The sequence below is a fragment of the Ceratotherium simum genome, chromosome 26, assembly GCF_057802395.1.
Source record: "Ceratotherium simum simum isolate JZ-2026a chromosome 26, ASM5780239v1, whole genome shotgun sequence".
NCBI classification, from domain to species: Eukaryota; Metazoa; Chordata; class Mammalia; order Perissodactyla; family Rhinocerotidae; genus Ceratotherium; species Ceratotherium simum.
In genome coordinates, this window is record NC_141925.1 from 23,515,875 (window position 1) to 23,540,009 (window position 24,135).

Genomic DNA, 24,135 nt, shown 5'->3' on the forward strand with positions numbered 1-24,135 from the left:
CTTCAGAATGGGTGTTGTGTTAGCAGGCATGAAAACAACATTAATCTCATTGTACCTCTGCATCAGAGCTCTTGGGTGACCAGATACATTGTCAATGAGCAGTAATATTTTGAAAGGAATGTTTTTCTGAGCAGTAGGTCTCAACAGGGAGCTTAAAATATTCAGTAAACGTGTTGTAAACATGTGTAAACAGATGTGCTGTCATCCAGGCTTTGCTGCTCCATTTATAGAGCACAGGCAGAGTGGAGTTAGCACAATTCTTGAGGGCCCTAAGATTTTCAGAATGGTAAAAGGAGCATTGGCTTCAACTTAAAGTCACCAGCTGCATTAGCCTCTAACAAGAGAGTCAGCCTGTCCTTTGAAGCTTTGAAGCCAGGCATTGATTTCTCCTCTCCAGCTATGAAAGTCCTAGATGGCATCTTCTTCCAATATAAGGCTGTGTCATCTACACTGAAAGTCTGTTGTTTAGTGCAGCCACCTGCATTAATCATCTTAGCTAGATCTTCTAGATAACTTGCTGCAGCTTCTACATCAGCGCTTGCTGCCTCATCTTGCACTTTTATGTTATGGAGATGGCTTCTTTCCTTAAACCTCACGAACCAACCTCTTCTGGCTTCAGACTTCTGTTCTGCAGCTTCCTCACCTCTCTCAGCCTGCAGAGAATTGAAGAGAATTAGAGCCTTGCTCTGGGTTAGACTGTGGTTTAAGGGAACCTTGTGGCTGGTTTGGGGATCTTCTGTCCAGACCACTAAAACTTTCTCTATATCAGCAATAAGGCTGTTTCACTTTCCTATCAGTTGTGTGTTCACTAAAGTAGCACTTTTAATTTCCTTCAAGAACTTTTCCTCTCATTCACAACTTGGCTAACTCTTTGGCACAAGAGGCCTAGCTTTCGGCCTATCTCAGCCTTCAATGTGCCTTTCTCACGAAGTTAATCATTTCTAGCTTTTGATTTAAAGTGAGAGATGTGCACCTTGAACATTTGTAGGCCATTGTAGGGTTATTAATTGGCCTAATTTCAATGTTGTGTGTCAGGGAGTAGGGAGGCCTGAGGAGAGGGAGAGAGACAGGGGAGTGGTTGGTTGGTGGAGCAGTAGGAACACACACAATATTTATCGAGTTTGCTGTCTCATATGGACATGGTTCATGGCACCCTGAAACAATTACAATAGCAAAATCAAAGATCACTGATGACGGATCACCATGACAAATATAATAATAATGAAAAAGTTTGAAATATTGCGAGAATTACCAAAATGTGAGAGACACGAATGAGCAAATGCTGTTGGAAAAATGGCGCCAATAGACTTGCTCAATGCAGGGTTGCCACAAACCTTCAATTTGTAAAAAATGCAATTATCTGTAAAGCACAATAAAGCAAAGCACAATAAAACGAGGTATGCCTGTATGGCAAAATCCACAGGAGTAGAGGATACATGATAGTTCATGGAGCCCCCACTCATCCAAGGACTATTTCTGTAGGTCATTTGCAAGTTACATATTTAGGGCTTGAAATACCCTTCCTCCACCCCAGATCTAAGCTTCATGATGGCAGAGATGTGCACTATCTCATTTCTTGCTGTGTCTCTGGTCCCTAGAAAAGTGCTTGGCATAGAGTTAGTTTGCAAATAAATCTTTGTTAAGCAAGTGAATTGAAGAATTGATTGACTCATTGAGGGAGGGAGTGGTGTAGATGTTGCTAGGCACCCTGGCCAGCCCACACAGCTGAGTTCAGTCATCACATCGCTGAGTTATAATTACAGTGACAGTATTTTCCAAACTATGAATCAGGACACATAATCTGACAAAGAATTTTTGTGCTGCTTGAGGTAGAAGAGTCAAGTTGGGAGATGTAGTTTGGATCCTGAAATACTGGATTTCTGGCATGCAGTGCTAATTAAAACGAGTGTTGTAAGTGACATGAGTGAGGCAGATGGGGTCACAAGCACAGCACTTGACCTGGGTGTCAGGGCATGGCAGGGACTGGTCGGGATGTAGGGAACTGTCTCTGCACAGCTCGGCTGACTGTCATCCTGTGGAAGTAGGGGCCCAGTGGTATCAGGCTTTCTAGTTTTAAAAGAAGCCAAGTATCTGGGTTCATATTCAATTTCTCCCAATTTTTTTACGTTGGTAACTAATTCACGATTTTCTATGGACCAAACAAAATATGCCTGCTGGCCAGATTTGGTCTTCAGATCACTGGCTTAGACAATGAAAGCTTTGTCAGTTCCTGACAAGAGAGGAGGAAGAGGTCTTTCTCCTTCCCAGTGGTGCTTGAATTAGCCCCTCTGGTACCCAGAACCATCAGGGGCATGGTGTCCTGAATGCACCCAGCAATGCCCAGCTGGACAGCTCAGACCAAAGGACCACCTGGCTGATGGCATGAGGCAGGGCCCTGGCAGGTGGGTCAGACAGCACAAGGGCAGCTGAGCAGGAATAATTCAGTGACGAGCGTGAATGATTCATGTGGAATGATGCTGAGCAAGCACTAAATGCCCATGAAATGCGGGTCCAGAAGTGAGGGATGCAGTGATCCTTTCACCCAATAGAGCACTTCTATAAGTGAAGACACTGGATGGCATCTGACTTCCTAAAGCATCTTTTGCAATTTTAATGAAAATAAAGAATGACTTCTGAATCAATATTAGAATAAGTAATCTTTTTTATTTCTTGCATTTATAGCCTACTTAGAATTTCTTTGGCGTTTTCACATTTTTTGTATCATTTTATATACTATCTAATGCATGAGTGCTTTCTCATCAGGAAAGATTTGAACAATTAAGAAGTAAACTGAGTAAAATATGAAAAGCTCTCTACCACCCAGCCAAACCATGCCCAGCTTTTAGTTCTATTGAGCATTTATACTTTATTTTGTCATGCATTCATTCATTGTTTTCTATTCTGTTCATTTGTACTTTTATCTTGATCCTTCCCTAAACTTTTTGGTTTAATTTATGGCTTTGTTTCTCCCCCACCCCCACCCCATAACCTGGCTTCTGAAGTTAATTGTTTAATTCATTTATTATCAGTCTTGTTTTCTGATATTTCAATTTTAAGGCTATAAAATTTCCTCTGAATACTGCTTTGTCCTTATCTCAGAAATTTTGCTTTGTACGCAGTGTTTTCGTTGTCATTTATTTCTATTGGTTTGTGATTTTAGGGATTTTTTTTCTCTTTTTTTTATTTAGAAGAGTTTTTACAAATGTTCCACATAAAGAAGGTTTTTTGTTTTGGTCTGTTTTGGAGGTTTTTCTGCTATCTCTCTATGTTAATTTTTTTTTTTTTTTCGCTGAGGAAGATTCAGGCTAAGCTAACATCCGCTGCCAGTCTTCCTCTTTTCGTATGTGAGCTGTGGCCATAGCATGGCCACTGAGAGGCAAGTGGTGTGGGTCCACACCTGGGAACCAAACCTGGGCCACTGAAGCAGAGCATGCCGAACTCAACCACTAGGCCACTGGGGCTGGCCCGCTCTATGTTAATTTTTAATTTTACTACATTATGATTAGAGATTGGACTATTTGATTTCTGTTTTTTGGAAGTTTTTGAGGTTTTGTTTGTGGCTTACCAGATCATTTTTATGAATGCTCCATGGTATTTCAAAAGGATAATCATTCTCTTTTTGGTATAAAGTTCTCAATATATCTATTAAACCAAGCTATTAATTGTGCTATTTAACCTGGTGATTGTGTATGTCCCAGTATGGTTCCAGGCCACCTATATCAGAATCACCTGGGCTTCTATTAAAATGTAAGTTCTCACACCCCCTCAAAGATACAGATGTGGGTTTGGAGGGGGTGTAATCTGCATTTTTAGTAAGCCTCCCAGGAAATTCTTATGCTTATTAGCAAACCACTGCAGTAGATCCCTACTTAACTTTTGTCTATTTAATCTGGTTGATTTCTGTGAACTTGTTGATTTTCCCTTATATTTCTCTGTTTTTGCTTCACATGTTTCAAATCTGTCATTGTGTGCATATAGAGTCCAAATGTTTTCTGATAGAGTGTACCTTTTATCCATATGAATATATCAGTATCATTATCTTTGTCACATTTAAAGTACTGGCTGGGCCTTTTCAGTCTAAAGGTTTGTCTCTTCTTTTAGCACTAGAGAATGTTCATTTATTATTGTTATTATTATTTTCCATTGTTTCTGTTCTGTCCTCTGGAGCTTCTGTTGGACAAATGTTGGCTAAGGTCTATCCTTCAAGTCTCTTAATTTTTCTTTCATATTTTTCTTTTTGTCTTTTTATACTATGTTCTTGTAAGATTGTTTGGCTTGAATTTCTAGCATGCTTAATTAGTCACTTTTTAGTTCTTTCTGCTATTTAGTTTATCTTTTTAAAAATGTTAATGGTAAAATTAAAACTTTTAAGATTTCTAGTTGTTTCTTTTTCATAGATGAAATGTCCTCTTAAATTTCTCCTGAGATATTAATTTTCAGTATTCTAAAGTCTTCCTTTATTTGTTCTATTAACTCTCTTTCATTAGATGTTAGCTCTTTTGTTAATTAAGTTTGGTGCCGATCTTTCAGAGTTGATTTTCCACAAATTTTTGGTCATTCTTGGTTGTCTGCTCCTCTTTGTATTTGAGAATCCCTCTTCCTCTGCCTGTTCTATTTGATGTAACCTGCCCCTGGTGATTGTGGGGTTGGGGCCCAAAATGCTCCTGGAAGCTGTGCACCTCAGCTTGTCTTCCAGGTATTGGAGTTCCTAGCCTGTCTTGGGGACATTGACCTCGTGGGGCGTTGCCCTGCCTTCCTGCCCCAGTGCCCACACTCTGGGCTTCAGCCTGTGGGTGAGCACCTCTGTACATAACACAGCTGGGGAGGTGCTGGTAGCCTAAGAGCAGCCCCCAATGAATGCCCCAGGGCTTCCTCTTACTCCACCTTGACTCTGGACTCAGCTATACACATACACACTGTTCTTCCCATGGAAAATTTTACTGCCCATGTCTTTGATCTGTAGTTTCTTCTACTTTTACTTCTTCACAGATGTGATCTCTGCTCTCTGTCTTTCAGGAATTCCTCAAAATGCCTAGTCATCTGGCAGCGTTCTTTGCCGTTCGGTCTCTATCCCGCCGTCCCTGTCCAATTTCCCTCTGTTGATCCTTCAGCCAGCCCCCTGCTCTGGGCAGGCTCAGGTGAGGCAGCCACGGCACGCTGATGCCGAGGGGTTTGCTTGTGGCCTCACTGCCAGGAAATGGCTGGGCAGGCTCCAGAGCCCTTCTGCTTCCTGAGTCTGTGCTCTTTCTCTTCCATTTCCTCTTCCATCCCTAAGACAAGGATGGCTTTTTTGTTCATAATAATGGACATTAAAGACTGAATTCTGAGGTACTTCACAAGTAAATTTAGCTTTGAATGAAAATTAATAATAAAAAATCCAAGGTTGAATGGGGGAAGTAAGAAAGTATCAGAAAACTAAAAATATTGCACAGGTATTTAAAGCTTAGGTATAACTCGAATTTTCTTAGCCATAGTTTCATCAGAATTGATGTAGGGGAATGTGATTTTAAAAATACACAGTGTGAGGGGCTGGCCTGGTGGTGTAGTGGTTAAGTTCGCACGCTATGCTTCAGCAGCCTGGGGTTTGCAAGTTCAGATCCCAGGCGCAGACCTACACGCCACTTATGAAAGCAGAGGAAGATGGGCACAAATGTTAGCCCAGGGCTAGTCTTCCTCAGCAAAAAGAGGAGGATTGGCAACAGATGTTAGCTCAGGACTAATCTTCCTCATCCAAAAAAAAAAAAAAAATACACAGCATGACCCCTAAAGTTAGGGCTCAGATCACTTTATTTTGGGAAGTTTGTGATCTAGGAGCCACCAGGCTTGAGGCGTGGGCTGGTAAGCCTTAGGTTTGGTTTCTTGACACTCTTTACACTTGTAATTTCTTATGGAATGGCTGTCTTTGTTGCCAGATTATAAATTCCATGAGAAAAGGGACTCTGTCTTATTCATCACTCTATCCCTAGCACTTAGCAACAGACCTGCTTGTGGGGACAAATATATTCAACAATAAATATTTGTTGAATAAGTGAATGAATGAAAAGAAGAACAATTAGTCAATTAACCCCTCAATGCAGGGTAAAAATCCTTTCTGGGCCAGGCAGGTTACTTTCAATGTGTAAAATGGCTCATATAAGGCGATAGGAGTTAGTGGGAATTATTGCAACTAACAGTGCATGCCAGACTAAAGGCATTCAAATCCCAATTTTATAAAACTGCCAACCAAATGAGAGCCATTATTGGGGGTTGGCGGGAAGGAGGGGACTTGGCTGCACATCAGTGACCTCTACCCCAGAGATTGCTGCTTCCTCTTGGGGACTATCTTAAAGTATCCATTGTGGCTCCGTGGTCTAAACATCTGATCTTCTTGTAGACAAAATCACTAGGGTCTGAGAAATAATGAAGAATATGCTGTCATCTGAATTTTAAATTTTCTGTAAAAACAAGACCCCTTAAAGCAATCACGAAACACTAATTCATAGCTATTATCTCATTGCATCTGTTCAACAACCTTGTCAAGTTGTCAGGGCACATTTTCCCACATTAGAGCTGGGGGTTTGAGGCTCAGAGACTTGCTTGGGGACACAGGGCCTCTGGAGTTGGGCCCAGAGCCCAGGCCCAGAATTTAGACCAGGCTGTTCCCCTTTCTAAGTGTAGTTAGAGGTTTAATGCTTCATCCACTAACACTTAATACACACTGTAACACGTTTAGTGGCCTCAAGGCAGCTTTGTGTTGAAAGCTCTTAAGGGCAGGTTTCATCAGTTCCATGCAGGCCAGTGGACAGTCGCTGAGCACCTGACTTTCATCCTGCTGTAGAGACCACTTACTTCCAAAGCACTGGTGCCAGGCAGGGAATAAACCTGGGCACATGGCGAAGAGCTTGGTCTTTGGAGTCAGACAGTCCTTCATCCAAACTGGCTCTGCTAGCCGTGTTGCTAGCCGTGTGACCTTGGGCTGGTCCTTAGGTGCCCTGAGCCTGTAAGACAAGGATACCTACCAGGGTGGTGGGAGGCTGCAATGAGATAAGGTGCATAGAGAGGTTAGCTTGGTGCCCAATAGATAGCAAAAGCTTCGTAATTGGAGGCTGCTACTGCTGTTGTTATAGTTCTTGTTCCTATTATTGCACACATCTCATGTTTTGTGGTCTCTGGTTTCGCTTTTTTCCTAGCCCAGCAGAAAGAGACAGATCAGGCATGTAAGGCACTGATAGACTGACCCTCAACCTGCTGCTGCGTCTTAGTCAGTGGTCCGGCATCCGTCCCTCCCTCCGCTCCTCCCCGGCTCTTCAGCAAGGATGCTCATTTGTGTTCAGTCCCATCATCAGTTCTTCACCTGCAGTGTTTGCAGCCTGGCCTCCATGCACAGGGCTTTCCGTGGAAAGGGCTTGGACTTAACATTTGAACACTGAACGTTGAAATTGCAGATAACAAGGATTAAAGCAAAGTTATAAAGGAAGTTTTCACAGAGACATTTCTGGGTGACAGCTTCAAAGCAACTGGTAGACCCCCCAGCGTGGCTTCCCTTTGAAGCATCGGCAGGTTGGCTTTCAAAGCTACCAACCCAAGGTCCTCGTCTTTCCAGACAGAAAGGTTTTGAATGGCTTTCTCGAGGGAGCATTGCTGCTTAGTTCACCTCCCTTTGCCCCTGGAACAGATGGTTTTAGATCACGTGGGCATTACAAGGGCCTGGGTTCCTAAAGTTTGCTCACCCGGTGTGAGCAAATGTATTATTTTCCTTTGTGAAGAAGATACCAGCCAGGCAGAATATAGGCTTCCCTTTTATATATATTTTGTAAATACAATTATGGCATTTAAATTTGCATTAATTTGACAGAAGACAAACCAAATCGAAACAGGAGGAATTATTGAAATTCAAATTTATTTATCACAAGCGATGTTATTTCTTAAAATATCTCATCAGTTTAATAAATTATGAAAAAAATATCAAAAGGTCAGAGTTGCCATTTTGTAAACGTGTTTTCATTTAGGATGGATTTGAATTGACTGTCTGCTATGGAGGATGAGGCCAGGGGGGCACCCACACTGCCTGCCCTCTTGTGGTTTCTGTCAGCTTAGCTAAGGGCTTAGGTTTAGAACATTACTTTCTGGCCCATGACTGGAATGGGCACAATTGTCTAGTATTTATTCTGTCTCTAAGTGGCTGCAGTCTTCACCGTTAGACTTTTACTGGCTTCTCCGGGTCTGTGTTCTTTATTTGGATTTCACTCTTCATTGTTTGAGTTTTGTCCTCTGGGAGGGTTTTTCTGAGACGGGCTCATGGGTGGTCTATTCCCTGAGTTTCTTGCTATTGAGATTGGTGGCCTGTTTTTTCAAATCTGGACCACGTGATCAGATACGCTAAGTTCAACAGATGCTGCTCCATCATCTTCCAGCATCAAGCTGCTGTTCGCCACTTTCTGAGTCACTCTTTTGGGGACAGGATGTATTCCAGGGCTAGAGATCAGTGATTTTCAGACAACTGGCTGTCCAGGGTCCTCCACACCACTATCCCTACCACTCCTGTGGGGAATTTATTTATTTGCAGGAGGGACAGGATTTAAACATAAATGTAAATATATCATTTTTTTCTAATTACAAAGTTGGAAACATGCTTATAATAAAAAAATAAGTGAAGCAAAGCGGAAAAGAAAGTCCCCATAGTGCTACCTCCAGAGAGAACATTGTTAATAGTTTGGTGTTTATTTTTCCAGGCTTTCTGTATGTATATGTGCATACATACATACATACATACATACATAGAAACTAATAATTATTTTTAAAATTGGGTTTATACTATATGTACATTTTTTGACGTGCTTCTTTTTACTTAAACATATACTTGCTATCTTTCTGAGTAAGTGCAGACGATCTTCCTCATTCTCTGTAAGGCTGCCTGAGGCTCCGTTGACTCCTGTTTTGTTAGTAAGTTAATCCATCTCTTATTGGTGAGCATTTGGATCATTCTATGTTATAAAAGATGCCTCAATGGTCTTTGTATACCTAAGACTGGAGGATAAATTCCTGGCGGGCTGGGTTGGAGGGTATGCATATTGTTAATTTCTAGTCAGCCGTTTCTGTCATCTCAGCCTCCAAATACGTCTCAGAATACATCTCCCATCCCCACCTCTGCTGCCACCCTCATCTTTCACCTGCTACTGCAGCTGCAACTATTTGCCCTGTTTCCACTCTGGCCCCACCTCTCAAAATCCACTTGGTATCCAAAAGCCATAGTGATCTTTACAAACAGAGATGAGTGGGGCAGGCCTGGTGGTGTAGCAGTTAAGTCACGTGCTCCACTTTTGCGGCCCGGGGTTCACAGGTTCACGGGTTTGGATCCTGGGCGTGGACCTACACCACTCATCAAGCCATGCTGTGGTGGCATCCCATGTACAAAAAAGAGAAAGATTGGCACAGATGTTAGCTCAGCGACAATCTTCTTCAAGCAAAAAGAGGAAGATTGGCAATAAATGTTAGCTCAGAGCCGATCTTCCTCACCAAAAAAACTCCCCCAAAACAGAGATGAGATAATGTTGTGTCTGTTGTTTCTCTGCACCCTTCAGTGACCTCTCATTGTGCATAAAGCAAAATCCAGACTCTGCCCTGAGGCCTACAAGCCCTGCCCGTGTGTCCCTCCTCGCTCCCTGCCCTCCCCTCATTTGGTGTGCACTGCCCTGCAGCCATTGCTGCCTCCTGGCCTTTGCCTCTGCTATTCCTCCTGCCTGACTCACTGGTGCCGCAGACACTCACTGGGTGGTTCTTCTTCATTCAGCCTTCCCTGACCAGCTTTCCTCGGGGGCTCCTTCAGCCTGGTCACTGTCTGTCCCCTCATCCAGGCAGGCTCTTGCCTTCACAGTCCTGGCCACATCTGAAATGCCCCGTTTCTTTTCCTTTGTGCATCGATTGGCTGAGGCCTTGCTATCTGTTCCCCACCCTTACGTCAGCCCTTAGCACAGCGCCCTTAGCACGCCTGCATGTATGAATAAGTTAGCAGTAGTAGTTGCTGTATCATCCTCCCCGTTGGTTGGACCATGGCAGAATGCAAGAAAGTCTGTTTTACACTCGAATAATCTAGAAGGAGCAAGGAGCAGTGGCTGAGGGCAACAAGTCATGGCTCTGCCACTTAATCACTATGACAAGTTGAACCAGCTTAAAGGCTCTAAGCCTCAGTTCTCCAATTTTGGGGGACTCCCCAAATTCAGTCACTTAAAATGTGGGGTGGCAACATTGTGAAGGTAATGAAGAGGCTGGAGGGAGCCTGCTCAGCTGACCATGGTCTCAAGAATCCTAATGCCCCATCCAAATCCTTCCTGGAGCTGGCTGTACTTGGTGGCTCCACTCTGCCTTGGACATCAGTGGGGATGATTCTGGGCCCCAGAACTGACTGGGATTTCCTGGACAGTGACAGTGGTCTCCCAGCTAGAAATCTCTCAGCTAACTGGCACCCATTTTATCATTCTGATCCACAACGAATGGGCAAGAACACTGGGGATGCAGAGAGAGGGATTCTCCCACCATCTTCCCACCTAGCCTTGCCTCCTCCTCTGCAGAACTTAAGAGCTAAAGCTGACCCCATTGGAGAGTGGGTGTCAGGCTGAGAGCAGGAGCCGATAGCCTATCCTGTTTTAATGGAGTTCGTGTTATCACCGGGTTTCACTCTACCCCTCTATCTTGCAGGGTTATTGTGAGGATCAAGGGAGAGAAGGAGTTGAAAATGTTTTGTGAAGTATAGAGCAATATTCCACTGTAAAGGATTACTAGTTTTACAGTCATTGAAATTGCTGTTAAACAGCAGGCCACCCGGGAACTCCTGTCTCCCTGTGGAGGAGCAGTAAATCTGTTGACCCTCCAACTGCCCACCACAGTCTGATTTTGAAGACATGAGCCGTGACCTCAGGCTGGCTTCCATGGAGGTTGTATGGACCATCTCAATACCCTCAATTAGAAGACCTTGTTGTTATCGTTTTTATATGCCATTGGTGAATACGTACTCACTCTAGTACAGGGTTTCTCAACCTCACCCCTCTTGACTTTTGACCACATGATTCTTTCTTGTGAGGAACTGTCCTGCACATTCTAGCATGTTTAGCAGCATCCCTGGCCTCTACCTACGAGATGCCACTAGCACCCTCTTCCCCCAGTTGTGACCAAAAACATCTCCAGTTATTGCCAAATATCCCCTGGGAGGCAAAATCATCCCCAGTTCAGACCACTACTTTAATAAAACAATCTTTGAGGCAGGGACTTCTTAGCACATTTTTATGGATGTCAAAATGCAGATCAGAGGAGTTAGGTAACTTGCTAAAAGTCACATCGCTCATGCCATCTCCAAGGCATGTGGGTGCTCTCCACTCCTGGTTCCAGCCACTACTCAGCCACTGACATGATTTAGTCATTCAGCAAATATTGTCAAGCACCTACTATGTTCCAGGCAGTGTTCTAGTTGCTCAGTAAATACTCCATACTTGGTATTGGGCAGAGTGGGAGGGAGAGAGGGTAAAAGATAGACAGCTGTATTAGTTTCTTTTTGCTGCTGTAACAACTTACCACAAACCTAGTGGTTTATCTTACAGTCCTGGAGGTCAGAAATCCAAATTCAGTCTCACTGGTCTAAAATCAAGATGTCAGCAGACCTGTGTTGCTTCTGGAGGCTCTAGAGGAGAAGCCATGCCTTGCCTTTTCCAGCTTCTAGAGGCCACCTACATTCCTTGGCTTGTGGCCCTTTCCTCCGTCTTCAAAGCCAGCAGTGTAGCATCTTTTCTCCTCCCTGACCTCTGCTTCCATCCTTATATCTTCTCTTTCTGACTCTGATCTTCCTGCCTCCCTCTTACCAGAAACCTTGTGATTACAGTAGGCCCACGTGGATAATCCCGGATAATCTCCCTATCTCAAGATCCTTAACTTAAACACATCTGTAAAGTCCCTTTGCCGTGTAGGATAACATATTCACAGGTCCCAGGGATTAGAATGTGGACATCTTCAGGGGGCCACTTATTCAGCCTATAAGAGTCCGCCCTCTGGCCCCCAAAGATGCATGTCCATCCCACATGCAAAATACATCCATCCCATCCTAAGTTTTCCAGAAGTCTCAACCCATTACGGTATCAACTCAAGTCTAAAATATGATGTAAGTCTCCTCTGCTCAGAACTCCCAAATCTCATCATCCATATCATCTAAATTAGGTATGGGTGAGAATCTGGGTATAACCCATCGTGGGGCAAAATTCCTCTCCATCTGTGGACTTGTGAAACTAAAAAACAGGTTATCTGCCCACAAATACAATGATGGGTCCAGCACAGGATACCAGTTATAGATAGTCCCATTAAAATAGGGAGAAAATGAAAGGAAAGAAGGAGTCACCAAACCCAAGCAACTTTGAAATTCAACTGGGCAAACTCCATTAGTTTTCAAGGCCTGGGAATAATTCTGTGGCTCAGGGCTCTACCCTCTGGGTCCATGTCTCTACCCTTGGAGCCATCCTTCCTCTTTATTGAAGAGTAGCAAGTGTTTACAGCTGAGTAGTTTTATCAGCGTGTTTCTTTTTTTTTTTTAATTTTTATTTATTTATTTTTTTCCCCCAAAGCCCCAGTAGACAGTTGTATGTCATAGCTGCACATCCTTCTAGTTGCTGCGTGTGGGACGTGGCCCCAGCATGGCCAGAGAAGTGGTGCGTCGGTGCGCGCCCGGGATCCGAACCCGGGCCGCCAGCAGCGGAGCGCGCGCAGTTAACCGCTAAGCCATGGGGCCGGCCCTATCAGTGTTTCTTATTTGTAGAGTTCTGGGAGTCTGACAACTTTCTTTTATTTTGCCCTTTCTCTCTCCCATTCAGTCTGAGCTGGCAGTGTTTCTGCTGATATATCATTCTCAAAAACCATGTGGGTCTTCTGTGTATGTCTCTAAGATTCAATCCATTAGACAAGAGGCTTGTCCACACATCTTTTCTGGGTAATCCCATCTCTATTCCTGGCTTCTGCTGAGATGTCTCAGGGGACCCATGAGTCACACGTCTGATCTCTTCAAAGGGCCCTCAGTGGGATTGAATACTCTAAACTTTGGGTCCTTCTGAGGTACTAGCAAAAGACTGTCCAGCCACGCCCTTGATTCTCTCTCCAGAGCATGCTTTTCTGACAGCAAATCTCCTAATTTTAGCGTCTTTTGCAACCTGGATAGGCTGAGAGTTTCCCAAATCATCAAATCTCAGTTTCTTTTTACTTCACAGTTCTCCCCTCAGTCTATCTCTTTCCTCTCACATTTAACTCTAAGCAGCAAGAAGAAACCAGACTGCATCTTCAACACTTTGCTTGGAAATCTCTTCAGCTAAATATCCAACTTCATCATTTACAAGTTCCACTAACCACATAACTGTAGGATACAGTTCAGCTAAGATTCTGCCACTACGTAACAGGGTTCCCTCTCCTCCAGTTTCCAATAACATGTTCCTTATTTTCTGAGCCCTCCCCAGCAGCGTCTTTAATGTCTATATTTCTATCATCGTTTTTTTTAGGATGATTTCTCTCAGATGATCAAAGTTTTCTGTATAGTGCTTCTCACTTCTTGATGAGCCCTCACTGATTCACAGGGTCCAGGGGTTAGAACTTGGACATCTTTGGGGAGTCATTATTAAGCCTCCCACAACAACTATTAAGTTTATTGGTCAACCACCAAACCTTTACTGATTGCTTCTCATTTTCTCAGAACGATGTTAGATACTACGAGGGCTACAGGGTTAGTGTAGCTAGGCTGACCAAACATACTGGTTGGCCCAGACAGTCCACTTTACACTATATCCCAAGGTAAATGTAGTAGTACCCTTTTCCCCTTTCAGAAGTACCCTGGCTTCGGTGATAAATTTTCTGGTCACTCTAAGTATAGATCCTCACGCTTGGCCTTAAAATTGGAAATCTACAATCTCATGGAGACAGAGCACATATGACAAAATTATCAAGCAGTTGTAGTAAGGGCTAAATATTATGACATTTAGGTGCTTCTAAACATCCTTCAGTACACAGGACAGCCCCCCACAAGTAGCTGCCAGACATTTTATTACCTGGAATTTCAGGATCGTTTGGGATTTCATATTCAAAGTGTGGTCCCTGGACCAGCGGCCTCAGCATCGCTTTGTTAGAACTGCAGATTCTCCGGCCCCATTCAGAACCCACTGAATCAGAAACTCTGGGGGTGGGACCCCACAATCTGTTTTAACCAGCCCCAGACCAAAACATCTGTTACACACACACACACACACACACACACACACACACACTGTGTAGCATCCCAGGCATGTGAACACCACAATTAACACTGTAAACACTGCTCTGTCTGGAAGTTGCTCGTTTGTCTGTGCCCTTTGTTGTCTCATCTTCAAAGAGATGACAACACGTGGGCTGAGATGATTTTGTAAATGTTAGTTTGGTGGGAATAGTTCTTTGGTTCTAATGATCTATTTTCACGTGAGGTTTTTCTCAAAGTAACATATTTCATTTTTCACTTCTCTTCCTGACTCTTGGCAGGAGCTAAGAAAAAGCCTGGAACGTAGTATAAATCTACAAAGGACACAGAGGGACAGTTCCAGTGACGAGTATGACTCTATCGAAGAAGATGTACTCTCTGAGCCCGAGCCCGAGGACCAGGCGCTGGTGGGCCATCCCAGAGATGACCCCCCTCTTTCCAGCGTGGACTTGGCACAGAAGGATATTCCCGAGGACCGGGAGACAGAAGGACGCCCTCCCCAGGGCCCAGACGCCCTTGTGGTGCTGGAATTTAACCCAGCTTCCAAAAGTGAGCTCTGTCTTATGTGGCATTTGTTTGCCTGTGATGTCTCTGAATCTAATAGTAGGACTTAAATTTCCAGCAGTACTTTGAATTCAGCTTTGGGTAGACTGTCTCACAGGCCGCGGACGTGTATCAGTCAGGTCTCTGCTGATTGCAAGAGGCAAAGGCTCCCAAAGGCCTGCAAATGACAGTGAAACTCCAGATGAGAAATGTCTAACAGATAGTTTTTGGGGGCTGTCCTGTGTGTTGTAGGCTGTTTAGCAGCATCCACGTGCCAACTGGCTAATGCAAACTGGCTTAAGCCAAAGGGACTATTTACTGGCTTGGATAACCGAGGAGTCCAGGGCCGCAGCAGGACTTGTTTCTCTGCTCTCCTCTTCCCTTCCTTCCCTTCTCCTCCCCTTCTTCCCTCTCATCTCTGCTTTTCTTTGTCTTGGTACCTTGTCTGAGGTAGGCTCTCCACTTGCAGACGCAGAATTGAGACACTGGCTTTGCAATCCCTTCAGAAAGTGGATTTCTCTTCCTAAAAGCTCTAGCAAAAGTGCCAGGCCTGGCTCTTGAACCCACATTGGGTCACATCTCTGAACTAGTCACTGTGGCTCTGATTGGCCAGGTCCAACCAATAGGACTATGGGTGTGGCTGTTGTCATCCAAACCACGTGGAGCGATAGTGCTTTCCAAAGGAGAATCAAGGTGAATCTGAAGAAGGAGGAGAGCATGCTGGGTAGGCAGAAACAGAAGCTGTCCACCAGAGGAGGTTTTTCAGAAAAGACCCTGGAAAGTAGAGTAAATGAAACAATTGGTGGGGGGCATGGAGGGCGCTGCCTGCTGCAGTCCTCGTCCCCTGGTCCCGAGCTTTGCCTCAGACTGGCTTGGCCTCTCCTTGTGCCTCCCTCTCCATTCTGAGCGCATTCTTCTCAAAGTTAGGTGTGCCGTATTTTCTGAACCAAATGTCAAGACTGGCCAGCTGGGAAGCATGAGTGAACCTAAGGAGAGAGACATGAGAGAGGGCTTGAAATCAGGCAGTTTCAGTGTACTTGGGCTATGAATGCAGACCGGTGCCACGGAGTGGGGGTGGCTTAAAAAGACAACAGACATCTGTTGTCTCCAAGTTCTGGAGGCTAGAAGGCCAATCAGGGTCTGCAGGGTTGGTTTCTTCAGAGGCCTCTCTCCTTGCTTGTCCATGGCTGTGTTCCCTGTGTCCTCACGTGGTCCTCCCTCTGTGTGTGTCCCTGTGTCCTCGTTTCCTCTTCTTGTGAGGACACCAGTCTAACTGGATGAGGGCCTACCCTAACAGCCTCATTTTACCTTACCTGCCTCTTTAAAGACCTGTCTCCAAATACAGTCACATTCTGAGGTACTGGGCTGAGGACTTGAACATATGAATTTTGGGGGACGTAATAATAGGCAGCCTGGAAAATCCACACCCAGTGGTTGATATCTCCAGGGAAGAGAACATTTGACCCTCAAACCTGCTCTCACTGTGTTCTCTCACCTCCAAACCCTTGCTTGGGCTGTTCCCTCAGCCTGGATCACCACGTTTCCTTTCCTCTCCACTCTGAACCCTGAAACCTGCCTCCCTGCTTTCTCCTCAAGACTCAGCTTAGAGGCTGCTTCCTCTGAGAAGCCTTTGTGCTCCCAGCACAGCCAGGTAGGTGGGTGCTTCATCTGCTCCCGTAGCGTCATCGTGGCGCTGGTCTTGCTGACCCCAGTTGTCCTTCTTCCTGCCCCGGCCTGTGAGCTCTCCAGGGCACAGGCGAGCTCTTAGCTTCCACCGCATCCCCAGCATGCAGCACTCCCCTGGCACGTTTGAGCCACTCCGGGTATCTTTGTCAAATAAATGAAGGAGTTATGCCACCGGCTGCAGCGTCGTGGTCAGGGCGATGTTAATATGCTTCTGTGGGCTTGCAGTGGATTGTGTTTTCTCCCAGAGGTGGGGAGGGAGGGGGAGGACTGAGGAGCTTGGCAGAGGAGCCCCTGCCCTGGAAACAGTGGGGTGGTCGGGGGGCATGACAGTCACTTCCGGGTGTGAGGGACCAGGTCACAGAAGGAGAGCACTTGGACCCCAGGCACAGTTTGAGAGTGATACTAGAGCACAGAGTGAAAAGAGAGAACTTCACTTTCTTGACAGTTTACATTTTTAACAATTAGATAGCTTGGCAGGCCCTGCATGGACCGCGGTGATGTGCGCCGCGGGCAGGGGCTACCCCGTCCGCAAGTGAGCGCAGAGAGGGGCAGCGCATGCCTCCTGCTTTCATCTGCAGGCTTTCATCTGCAGCCTCTGGCCGCCTTCTTTAGCCCCAGCAGGAGACAGACTCCCTCTGCAGAGCAGGCGGGAGGCCCAGGGCCTGTTGTAAGGTCTCCCCAGACCCCAGCGTGGGATTGGAGTTCTGAACTAATCCTGAGCATTTACTTAAGAGCCGTCAGCAGTAATTGAAAAGATGTGCTTGGTTCTGGGCTCTCCGTTCATTCATTCACTAGGCACGTATCATGCCCCAGGCGCTGTGCTGGGACAAGATGGGCCTGTCCCTTCTCCTACACTTAATCCTAGCAGGGAGAACAGCACATAAACACATAGATGGTAATGATTGCCAATATTTATTGAGTTTTTATTAACATGTGCCAAGCTCTATTCCAAGGGCTTTATGTATAGTCCCTCATTTAATCCTCACCACAACCCCAAGAGAGTCCTATCATTGTACTTGTTTTACTGATGGAGAAACTGAAGCACAGAGAGGTCAGAAACTTGCCCAAAGTCACACAGCTAGGAAGGAGCAGAGTGGGATCGAATCTCCAGCAGTCTGAGCCCAGAGCATGAGCTCTTAATCCCTGGATAAATAAACCAGATAAAGTTACAAAGGGATAATTGGGCTGTGAGAAGCCAATAAGTAACCCCACCTCCCTGATTTTCCCTTCTAAGTTGTAAAACAAATGAGAGATAGGCATGAGACTCTGATAGAAGGAGAGCAGATTATCACCTTTCCAACTGATAAGAGCTGGATTGGTGACTATTCAGTACTGCCCCTCTGAAGTAGACAGACCTGGACCGCTGATGGCATCAGCATAATGGAAGGGGGCTGTGTGCCCTGAGGGCAAGCCCGCTGGAGGAGGGAGGGGGAGGGCTGGGGTCAGCCCTGATAGCCTCCTGCCTCCACTCTCCCCCCTCCCATTTGCCCTCCTGTGAATAAGGGGCAGTGAGTGAGTGGCACAGAGAAAGGCAGAAGTTACTTTTCCAGTAGCTGGAAAAGGAGAAGGCCAGGTCATCAGCCAGGTTAGGAATTCAGGGAGGAGGAGAGAATGAGGCCCCTGCTGGTTTTAAAAGTCGTGAAGATTATAAAACAGGACACTTGTAGGCTTTGGGGGTCAGGGCCACTTAGCTGGAATGGTCAGGGAAGCCTTCTCAGAGGAGGTGATGCTTAGGCTGGACAGGAATGAAGAAGCAGCAGCAGCTATGGGAACAGCATTCCAGGTGCAGGGAACAGCAAGCACAAAGGGCTCGAAGAGGGAAGGAGCTTGGTGTCCCCAAGGACAAAGAGAGGTCCAGTGTGACCAGAGCCGAGTGAGCAAGGGGGAGCGCAGTACGAGACGAGGCCGGTGGTGACCCAGCCCACTTTCCATGAAGACCTGAGGGCTCTGGGGTTGCACCAAGAGTCTGGGTCCTTTGGGGCCCGAGAAATATCCTTGCGTAGACTTTGGATGGTCAAGGCAGACCTGGCCACGGTTTTTGGAAGGCCGTCTTCTGGAGGGGAGGGGGCCAGGAGACAGGGAGTAAAGTGGTTGAGGGCAGGCCTCCGGCCAGGCAGGCCTGGTCAGGTCCCGACTCCATCTCTTCCTGGCTCTGTGACCTTGGACGAACGACTTGAACCTCAGAGCCCTACTCTGTGATAGTATGTATTCGTTTCCTATTGCTGCTGTAACAGATGACCACAAACTTGGCGGCTTACAACAGCACGAATGTATTATCTTGTGGTGCTGTGGGTCAGAAGTTTGACATGAGTCTCACCAGGCTAAAATCACCGTGTCAGCAGGGCTGCGTTCCTTCTGGAGGCTCTAGGGGAGAATCTGTTTCCTTGCCCTGTCCAGCTTTTAGGGGCTGCCGCGTCCCTTGGCTCGTGGCCCTTCTTCCATCTTCAAACCCAGAGACGTTGCATCTCTCTGTGCCCTCCTTCCATAGTCACTTCTCCCTCTGACCCTCCTATTCTGTGTGTGTGTGTGTGTGTGTGTGTGTGTGTGTGTTTCACTGTGGTAAAATATACAGAACATAGAATTGACCATTGTCACCATTTTTAAGAGCACAATTTAGTATTATTAAGTACATTCACATTGTTGTGTAACCACCACTACTATCTGTCCTAGATGTTTTTCATCATCCCAAACTGAAACTCTGTCCACTTTTAAGGACCCTTGTAATTACATTGGGTCCACGCGGATAATCTGAGATAATCTCCCCAGTTTAAGGACAGCTGATTAGCACGGTTAATTCCCCTTTGCCTCGTAACCTAACATATTCACAGGTGCCAGGGATTAGGATGTGGCCATCCTTGGGGGGCCTTATTCTGCGTACCCTAGGATGGGTGGGGGAGTAAATGAGACAAGTGTGCCTAGGCACGCAGGGGGCTGAGCCGAATCCATGCTGGCTGTCACTCTTACCGGCCTCAGTGTATTTTCAGCACTTGGGGAGCCAATTTGCGCCTCTCCATTCTTTGTCTTGTCCAGTTGGACATACTGGGTCCTCTCTCACACACTGGTCTGCTCTTGGGTCCCGGATGTTAGGCCAACCAGGGAGCAGCTACGTCAGAAAGTGTAGAGAAACATGTGTCCTTCTTGAAGTCAAGAGGGGTTGGTGGAGAGGTTAGTGAGTCATACAGACCCCATACGAATCCCCAACGTCTACCACGTGCTCCCAAGAGCCCCATGGGGCCCTTGATCCTGGGATGCCCTCTCTTTGGGCCACCACGGGCCCCAGGTTTTCCTCTGCATGTCACACTGCACTTCAGCAGGCACTTCTGGGTTTTCTCCCTTCCGGGCCGGGAGGTCCCAGTCAGGGGCCTAATTGTTCTCCCTGCTTGTTCTCTACTCCCTTTAGCGTCCCGCCTCGTTGCCTACAGGCTGCTCCTCTGCCTGGTGGTCCTGAACATGTCCTTCTCGTGCCCTGAAACCTTTGCTGGCTCTGAGGCCCTGGAGCCGTTTCCTCTGAGCCATTTGCAAACCTTCTGCACAATTTTTTGCCACCTCCACAAATCACTCGTACTATTTTTTTTTTTTAATTTTATTTATTTATTTTTCCCCCAAAGCCCCAGTAGATAGTTGTATGTCATCCTTCTAGCTGCCGTATGTGGGACGTGGCCTCAGCATGGCCGGAGAAGCGGTGCGTTGGTGCGCGCCCGGGATCCGAACCCGGGCCGCCAGTAGCGGAGCGCGCGCACTTAACCGCTAAGCCACGGAGCCGGCCCTCACTCGTACTATTTTGTAGCTATTATTTAAACCAGCACCTTTCTTTCTTTCCTCCTTTCCTTTTTTCTCTCTCTCCCCCCACCCCTTCCTTTGTTTTTCTTTTCTTTCATAATTCTAGGATTGTGCCAAGCAATAATATTCGTGAAATCAAGGGTTTGGTATGCTGGTTACATATTTTTTCCATACACATTAAGATACATAGTTGCTTAAAAAACATTTGCCCACGTAGCATCTGGCGTCATCTCCTGTTCCATCAGTGGTCCAGGCGCCCCACTTCGGGAAACGTTGACTCTAAAGCCTGGCCTCCAGCCCTCACTGTCTGGCTTCGCTCACCAGCCCAGGCCCCAGCTGCTCGCCTGCCACATACCTTCCAGCTGTCATACCTTCCAGCTGTCAAGCCTGCACACATGCTGTTCCCTGTGTCTGGAATGCCCCCAGCTCCGAGCCCCTGGTAACATGCTCGTCACCTGTAAGGGCCCTCTTCACTGCTACACACCCGCCAGCTGTGTCCCCCAGGCTGTGTACTCCTCCGTGACCTGGTACCAGAACCCTTCTGTCCCAGCCCTGCTCTCTTATCCATTCAACCGTCCTTTTCCTCGGCTAGGAAAAAGTGCCTCGAGGGCAGCAAATGTGCTTTACTGTACTCTTTCCAGTCCAGTGTCCTTGGTTGCTGCACCATTATTTTATGTACCACGTTGCCAATTAAACCCAACACCTCATCGATTGTGAGACTTGTCTCTATTCAGAAATGTTAAAATTTGAAAGCCTGGGTGTGTCCTAGAATATTTCATTTATTTGCCAAAATGTGGTGCTTGGTACACAACGGCTGTTAGCAAACTTGTTTTGTTGTCTGCGTTGCTCACATCTCTAATCCCAGACTAGCATGGCACCTGGCGCAGAGTAGGGGTTCAATAAATATTTGTTGAATAAACATGTGAAAGAACGAATAAACAGATAAACCTGAGCAGAGTGTCCCAACTCTGCTCACACTCAGTGTTTGACATATAAACAATTGTTTTCCTACAGGTAATAAAAAGGAAAGGAATTTGTCTGCTAAGCGGAAGGACAACGCTGAGGTCTTCATTCCCAGCAAACCTGAGCCAACCCTGAATCCCCAGCCCCCTACTGTGTTCCCCAACCAGGAGAGGGCATGCTCGAGTAAGATTCTGGGGCCCTGAGCAGGGCGGGGACAGCCTGGCTCACTCTCAGTGGGGTGCCGTGATGGAGGAGTCCTTGCTTCCTTACCCTACTCCCCGAGGCCTAAGCTGCCTTTTTTTGTAGCAAATGTATTGTTAGTCAAGGTCTCCAGAGAAACAGAACCAATAGGATGTATGTATAGAGGGAGAACGAGAGGAAGAAATTTATTATGAGGAATTGACTCATGCAATTATGGAGGCTGGCAAGTCCCATTTGCAGGCTGAATCAACAGGCTGGAGACCTAGGAAAAGCCAGTGTTCTAGTCGAAGGCCGTTAGGCAGGAAGGGCCAGTGTAGCAGATGAAGTCCAAAGGCAGTCTGCTGGAGAATTCTCTCTCCAGGGGAGGGTCAGTCTTTTTGTTTGTGTTTGTTTTTGAAAATCTATTCAGGCCTTCAACTGATTGGATGAGGCCCACCCACATTATGGAGGGCAATCTGCTTTATTCTACCAATTAAAATATTCTCATCCAAAAACACCCTCTCAGAAACATCCAGAATAATGTTTGACCAAATATCTGGACTCCCTGTGGCCCAGTCAAGTGGACACATAAAATTAACCATGATAGCTACTTTCTGGTTCTACAGCCACCATTGTAAACTTTTACTTCTTATAATTTACATATATATTATATAATTTACATATATATTAACTCTATATGTAATTTAAATATATAAGTAAATTATAATTCTTATAACTAGCCTTTGAGGTGGGTTTTGCGATTGTCCCCATTTCACAGATGAGGAACTGAGGCAGAGAGCAGGTGTTCGCACAGCTGGGAAGCAGCAGATGTGGGCCATGTCCCTGACCAGCAGACTGCACACAGCCTCATGCCCTGGGTCGAATCCAGTGGCTGGAGTGACTCTGGGGGGGCTACTTGCTTCTGATTTCTGTGACCCAAAGGACCTCAGAGAGCTCGAGGCATCCTAGTGTCTCGAGAATTTGGGACCCTGGGGTGCCCTAGGCAAAGTCCAGCCCCAGCCAGCCCGCCTTGTTAGACAGGCAATTGGTCTGAGCCATGATCACTAGATTTTCCATATCTGATTAGTGACATGAGGGGTCAGCACTTACAGAGCACTGAACCAGGTCCCAGCCTGTGATTTGTACCACATACGTAATCTGGCGTTTAATCATCCAAACAATTCTGTGCAGTAGTTACTGCTATTATCAAAACCATTGTACAGAGGAAACCAAGGCGCAGAGAGGTTAAGTAATCTGTCCAAGGTCACATAGCCAGTAAGTGGTGAAGCCAGTGTTTGAAAACCTGGCTGCAGAGTCTCTGCTCTTAACCATTCCACTGCATGGGCCTGCGTTTGCCAACTAAAATGTTATCTGCTTACTACATACCCACATCAGCCTAGTGCAGAGCTATAACATGCCTAAAAATCACAGGTTTGAGTTACTTGTTCTATGTTTTCCAATGTTCATTAATATAAATATATAACTTAATATTTTTAAAGTTAAACCATGTATCAACTAAAATCATGTTGAGTACTGTATTCGTTTCCTAGGGCTGCTGTAACAAAGTACCACAATCTGATTGGCTTAAACAACAAAAATGTATTGTCTCACAGTTCTGGAGGCTAGAAGTCCAAGATCAAGGTCTCGGCAGGGCCATGTTCCCTCTGAAGTCACTGGGGAAGGTTCTGTTCTAGGCCTCTCTCCTAGTTTCCAGTAGTTCCTTGGCTCCTGGCAGCGTAACTCCATCCTTCACGGGGCGCACTCCTGTGTGCACGTCTATCTCTGTGGCCAAGTTTCCCCTTTTTATAAGGAGAGCAGTCATGGTGGATTGAGGCCCACCCCAGTGACCTCATCTTAACTGGATCATCTGCAAAGACCCTTTTTCCAAATAAGGTCACATTCACAGGTACTAGGGGTTAGGACTTCAACGTCTTCTGGGGGGACACAATTCACCCCATAATATAACACCTTCGTGTACAGCATTTTGAGAAGTAGAACTTGATTAATTAATGAATTAATTCATAATCTGCCTTCCTCCAAAAAGTTATGACTTGTTCTAACAAATTACGTAGCGCAAGACTTTAACAAACGTGAGGAAGTGAGGGTGAAGAGAAAACGAGAGTAGGAAGGTAAGAGATTTCAGGGGGTGAACAGAGGAATGCCCGAGGGGGTCACAGCTGTGACTCTGAGCTCCTGGCCACCATGGCAGAGAAGCATGCATTCATGTGAAAATACGGGTCACTGGGGCCATCTGATAAGAATCAGATTACTAGCTGTCCCTGCTACTTGGTTCTTAGAGCTATTTGTCCCATCAGTTCACTTAGAGAGGACACTGAGGTGGTGGAATTTTCATTTTGAACAAGTTTGGAACTCAGCCTTTATCTGTTAAATATACCTGGCCGCTACGTAAGACAAGTTGGAAGAAAGGAACCTTAGAAACCACGGCATTGTCACTGCCCTCACGCTGAAATGGGATTACAGTGGAGCCATATGTTACCAGGGGATTAGTTTCCAAAGGTCACAAAAAGTGCAGGTGGGCAAAGCTACTCTTGAAAATCCCTCAAACTGGTGATTAAGTGCAGCATAGATGGCTCTGTATAGACGAGCCCATACAGACAGATCATCTCTCTGTACACCCGTGAGAGTGGTCTCTCCTCCAGAGTGGGGACAGTCAGAGCTTTGTGGCTGAGCCCCAGATGAAGCAGTTGACTTTGTTTAGGGTCTGGGTTGTAGGGAAAATGTGTGTTCTTAAACAC

The 24,135-nt window shown here is 46.0% G+C and overlaps 1 protein-coding gene across 7 annotated transcripts in view; it reads left to right on the forward strand.

Annotated features, from left to right (window-relative positions):
• KATNIP (katanin interacting protein) overlaps positions 1-24,135 on the forward strand; it is a 191,521-nt gene that overhangs the window by 82,183 nt on the left and 85,203 nt on the right. For 6 of the 7 annotated variants that reach the window (XM_014794589.2, XM_087417181.1, XM_087417184.1 and 3 more), the window contains 2 exons: positions 14,509-14,776; positions 21,251-21,382. In XM_014794589.2, coding sequence (XP_014650075.1) covers positions 14,509-14,776; positions 21,251-21,382 — 400 coding nt within the window. The remainder of the gene's footprint in view (positions 1-14,508; positions 14,777-21,250; positions 21,383-24,135) is intronic. The other variant, XM_087417182.1, reaches the window with a different exon arrangement.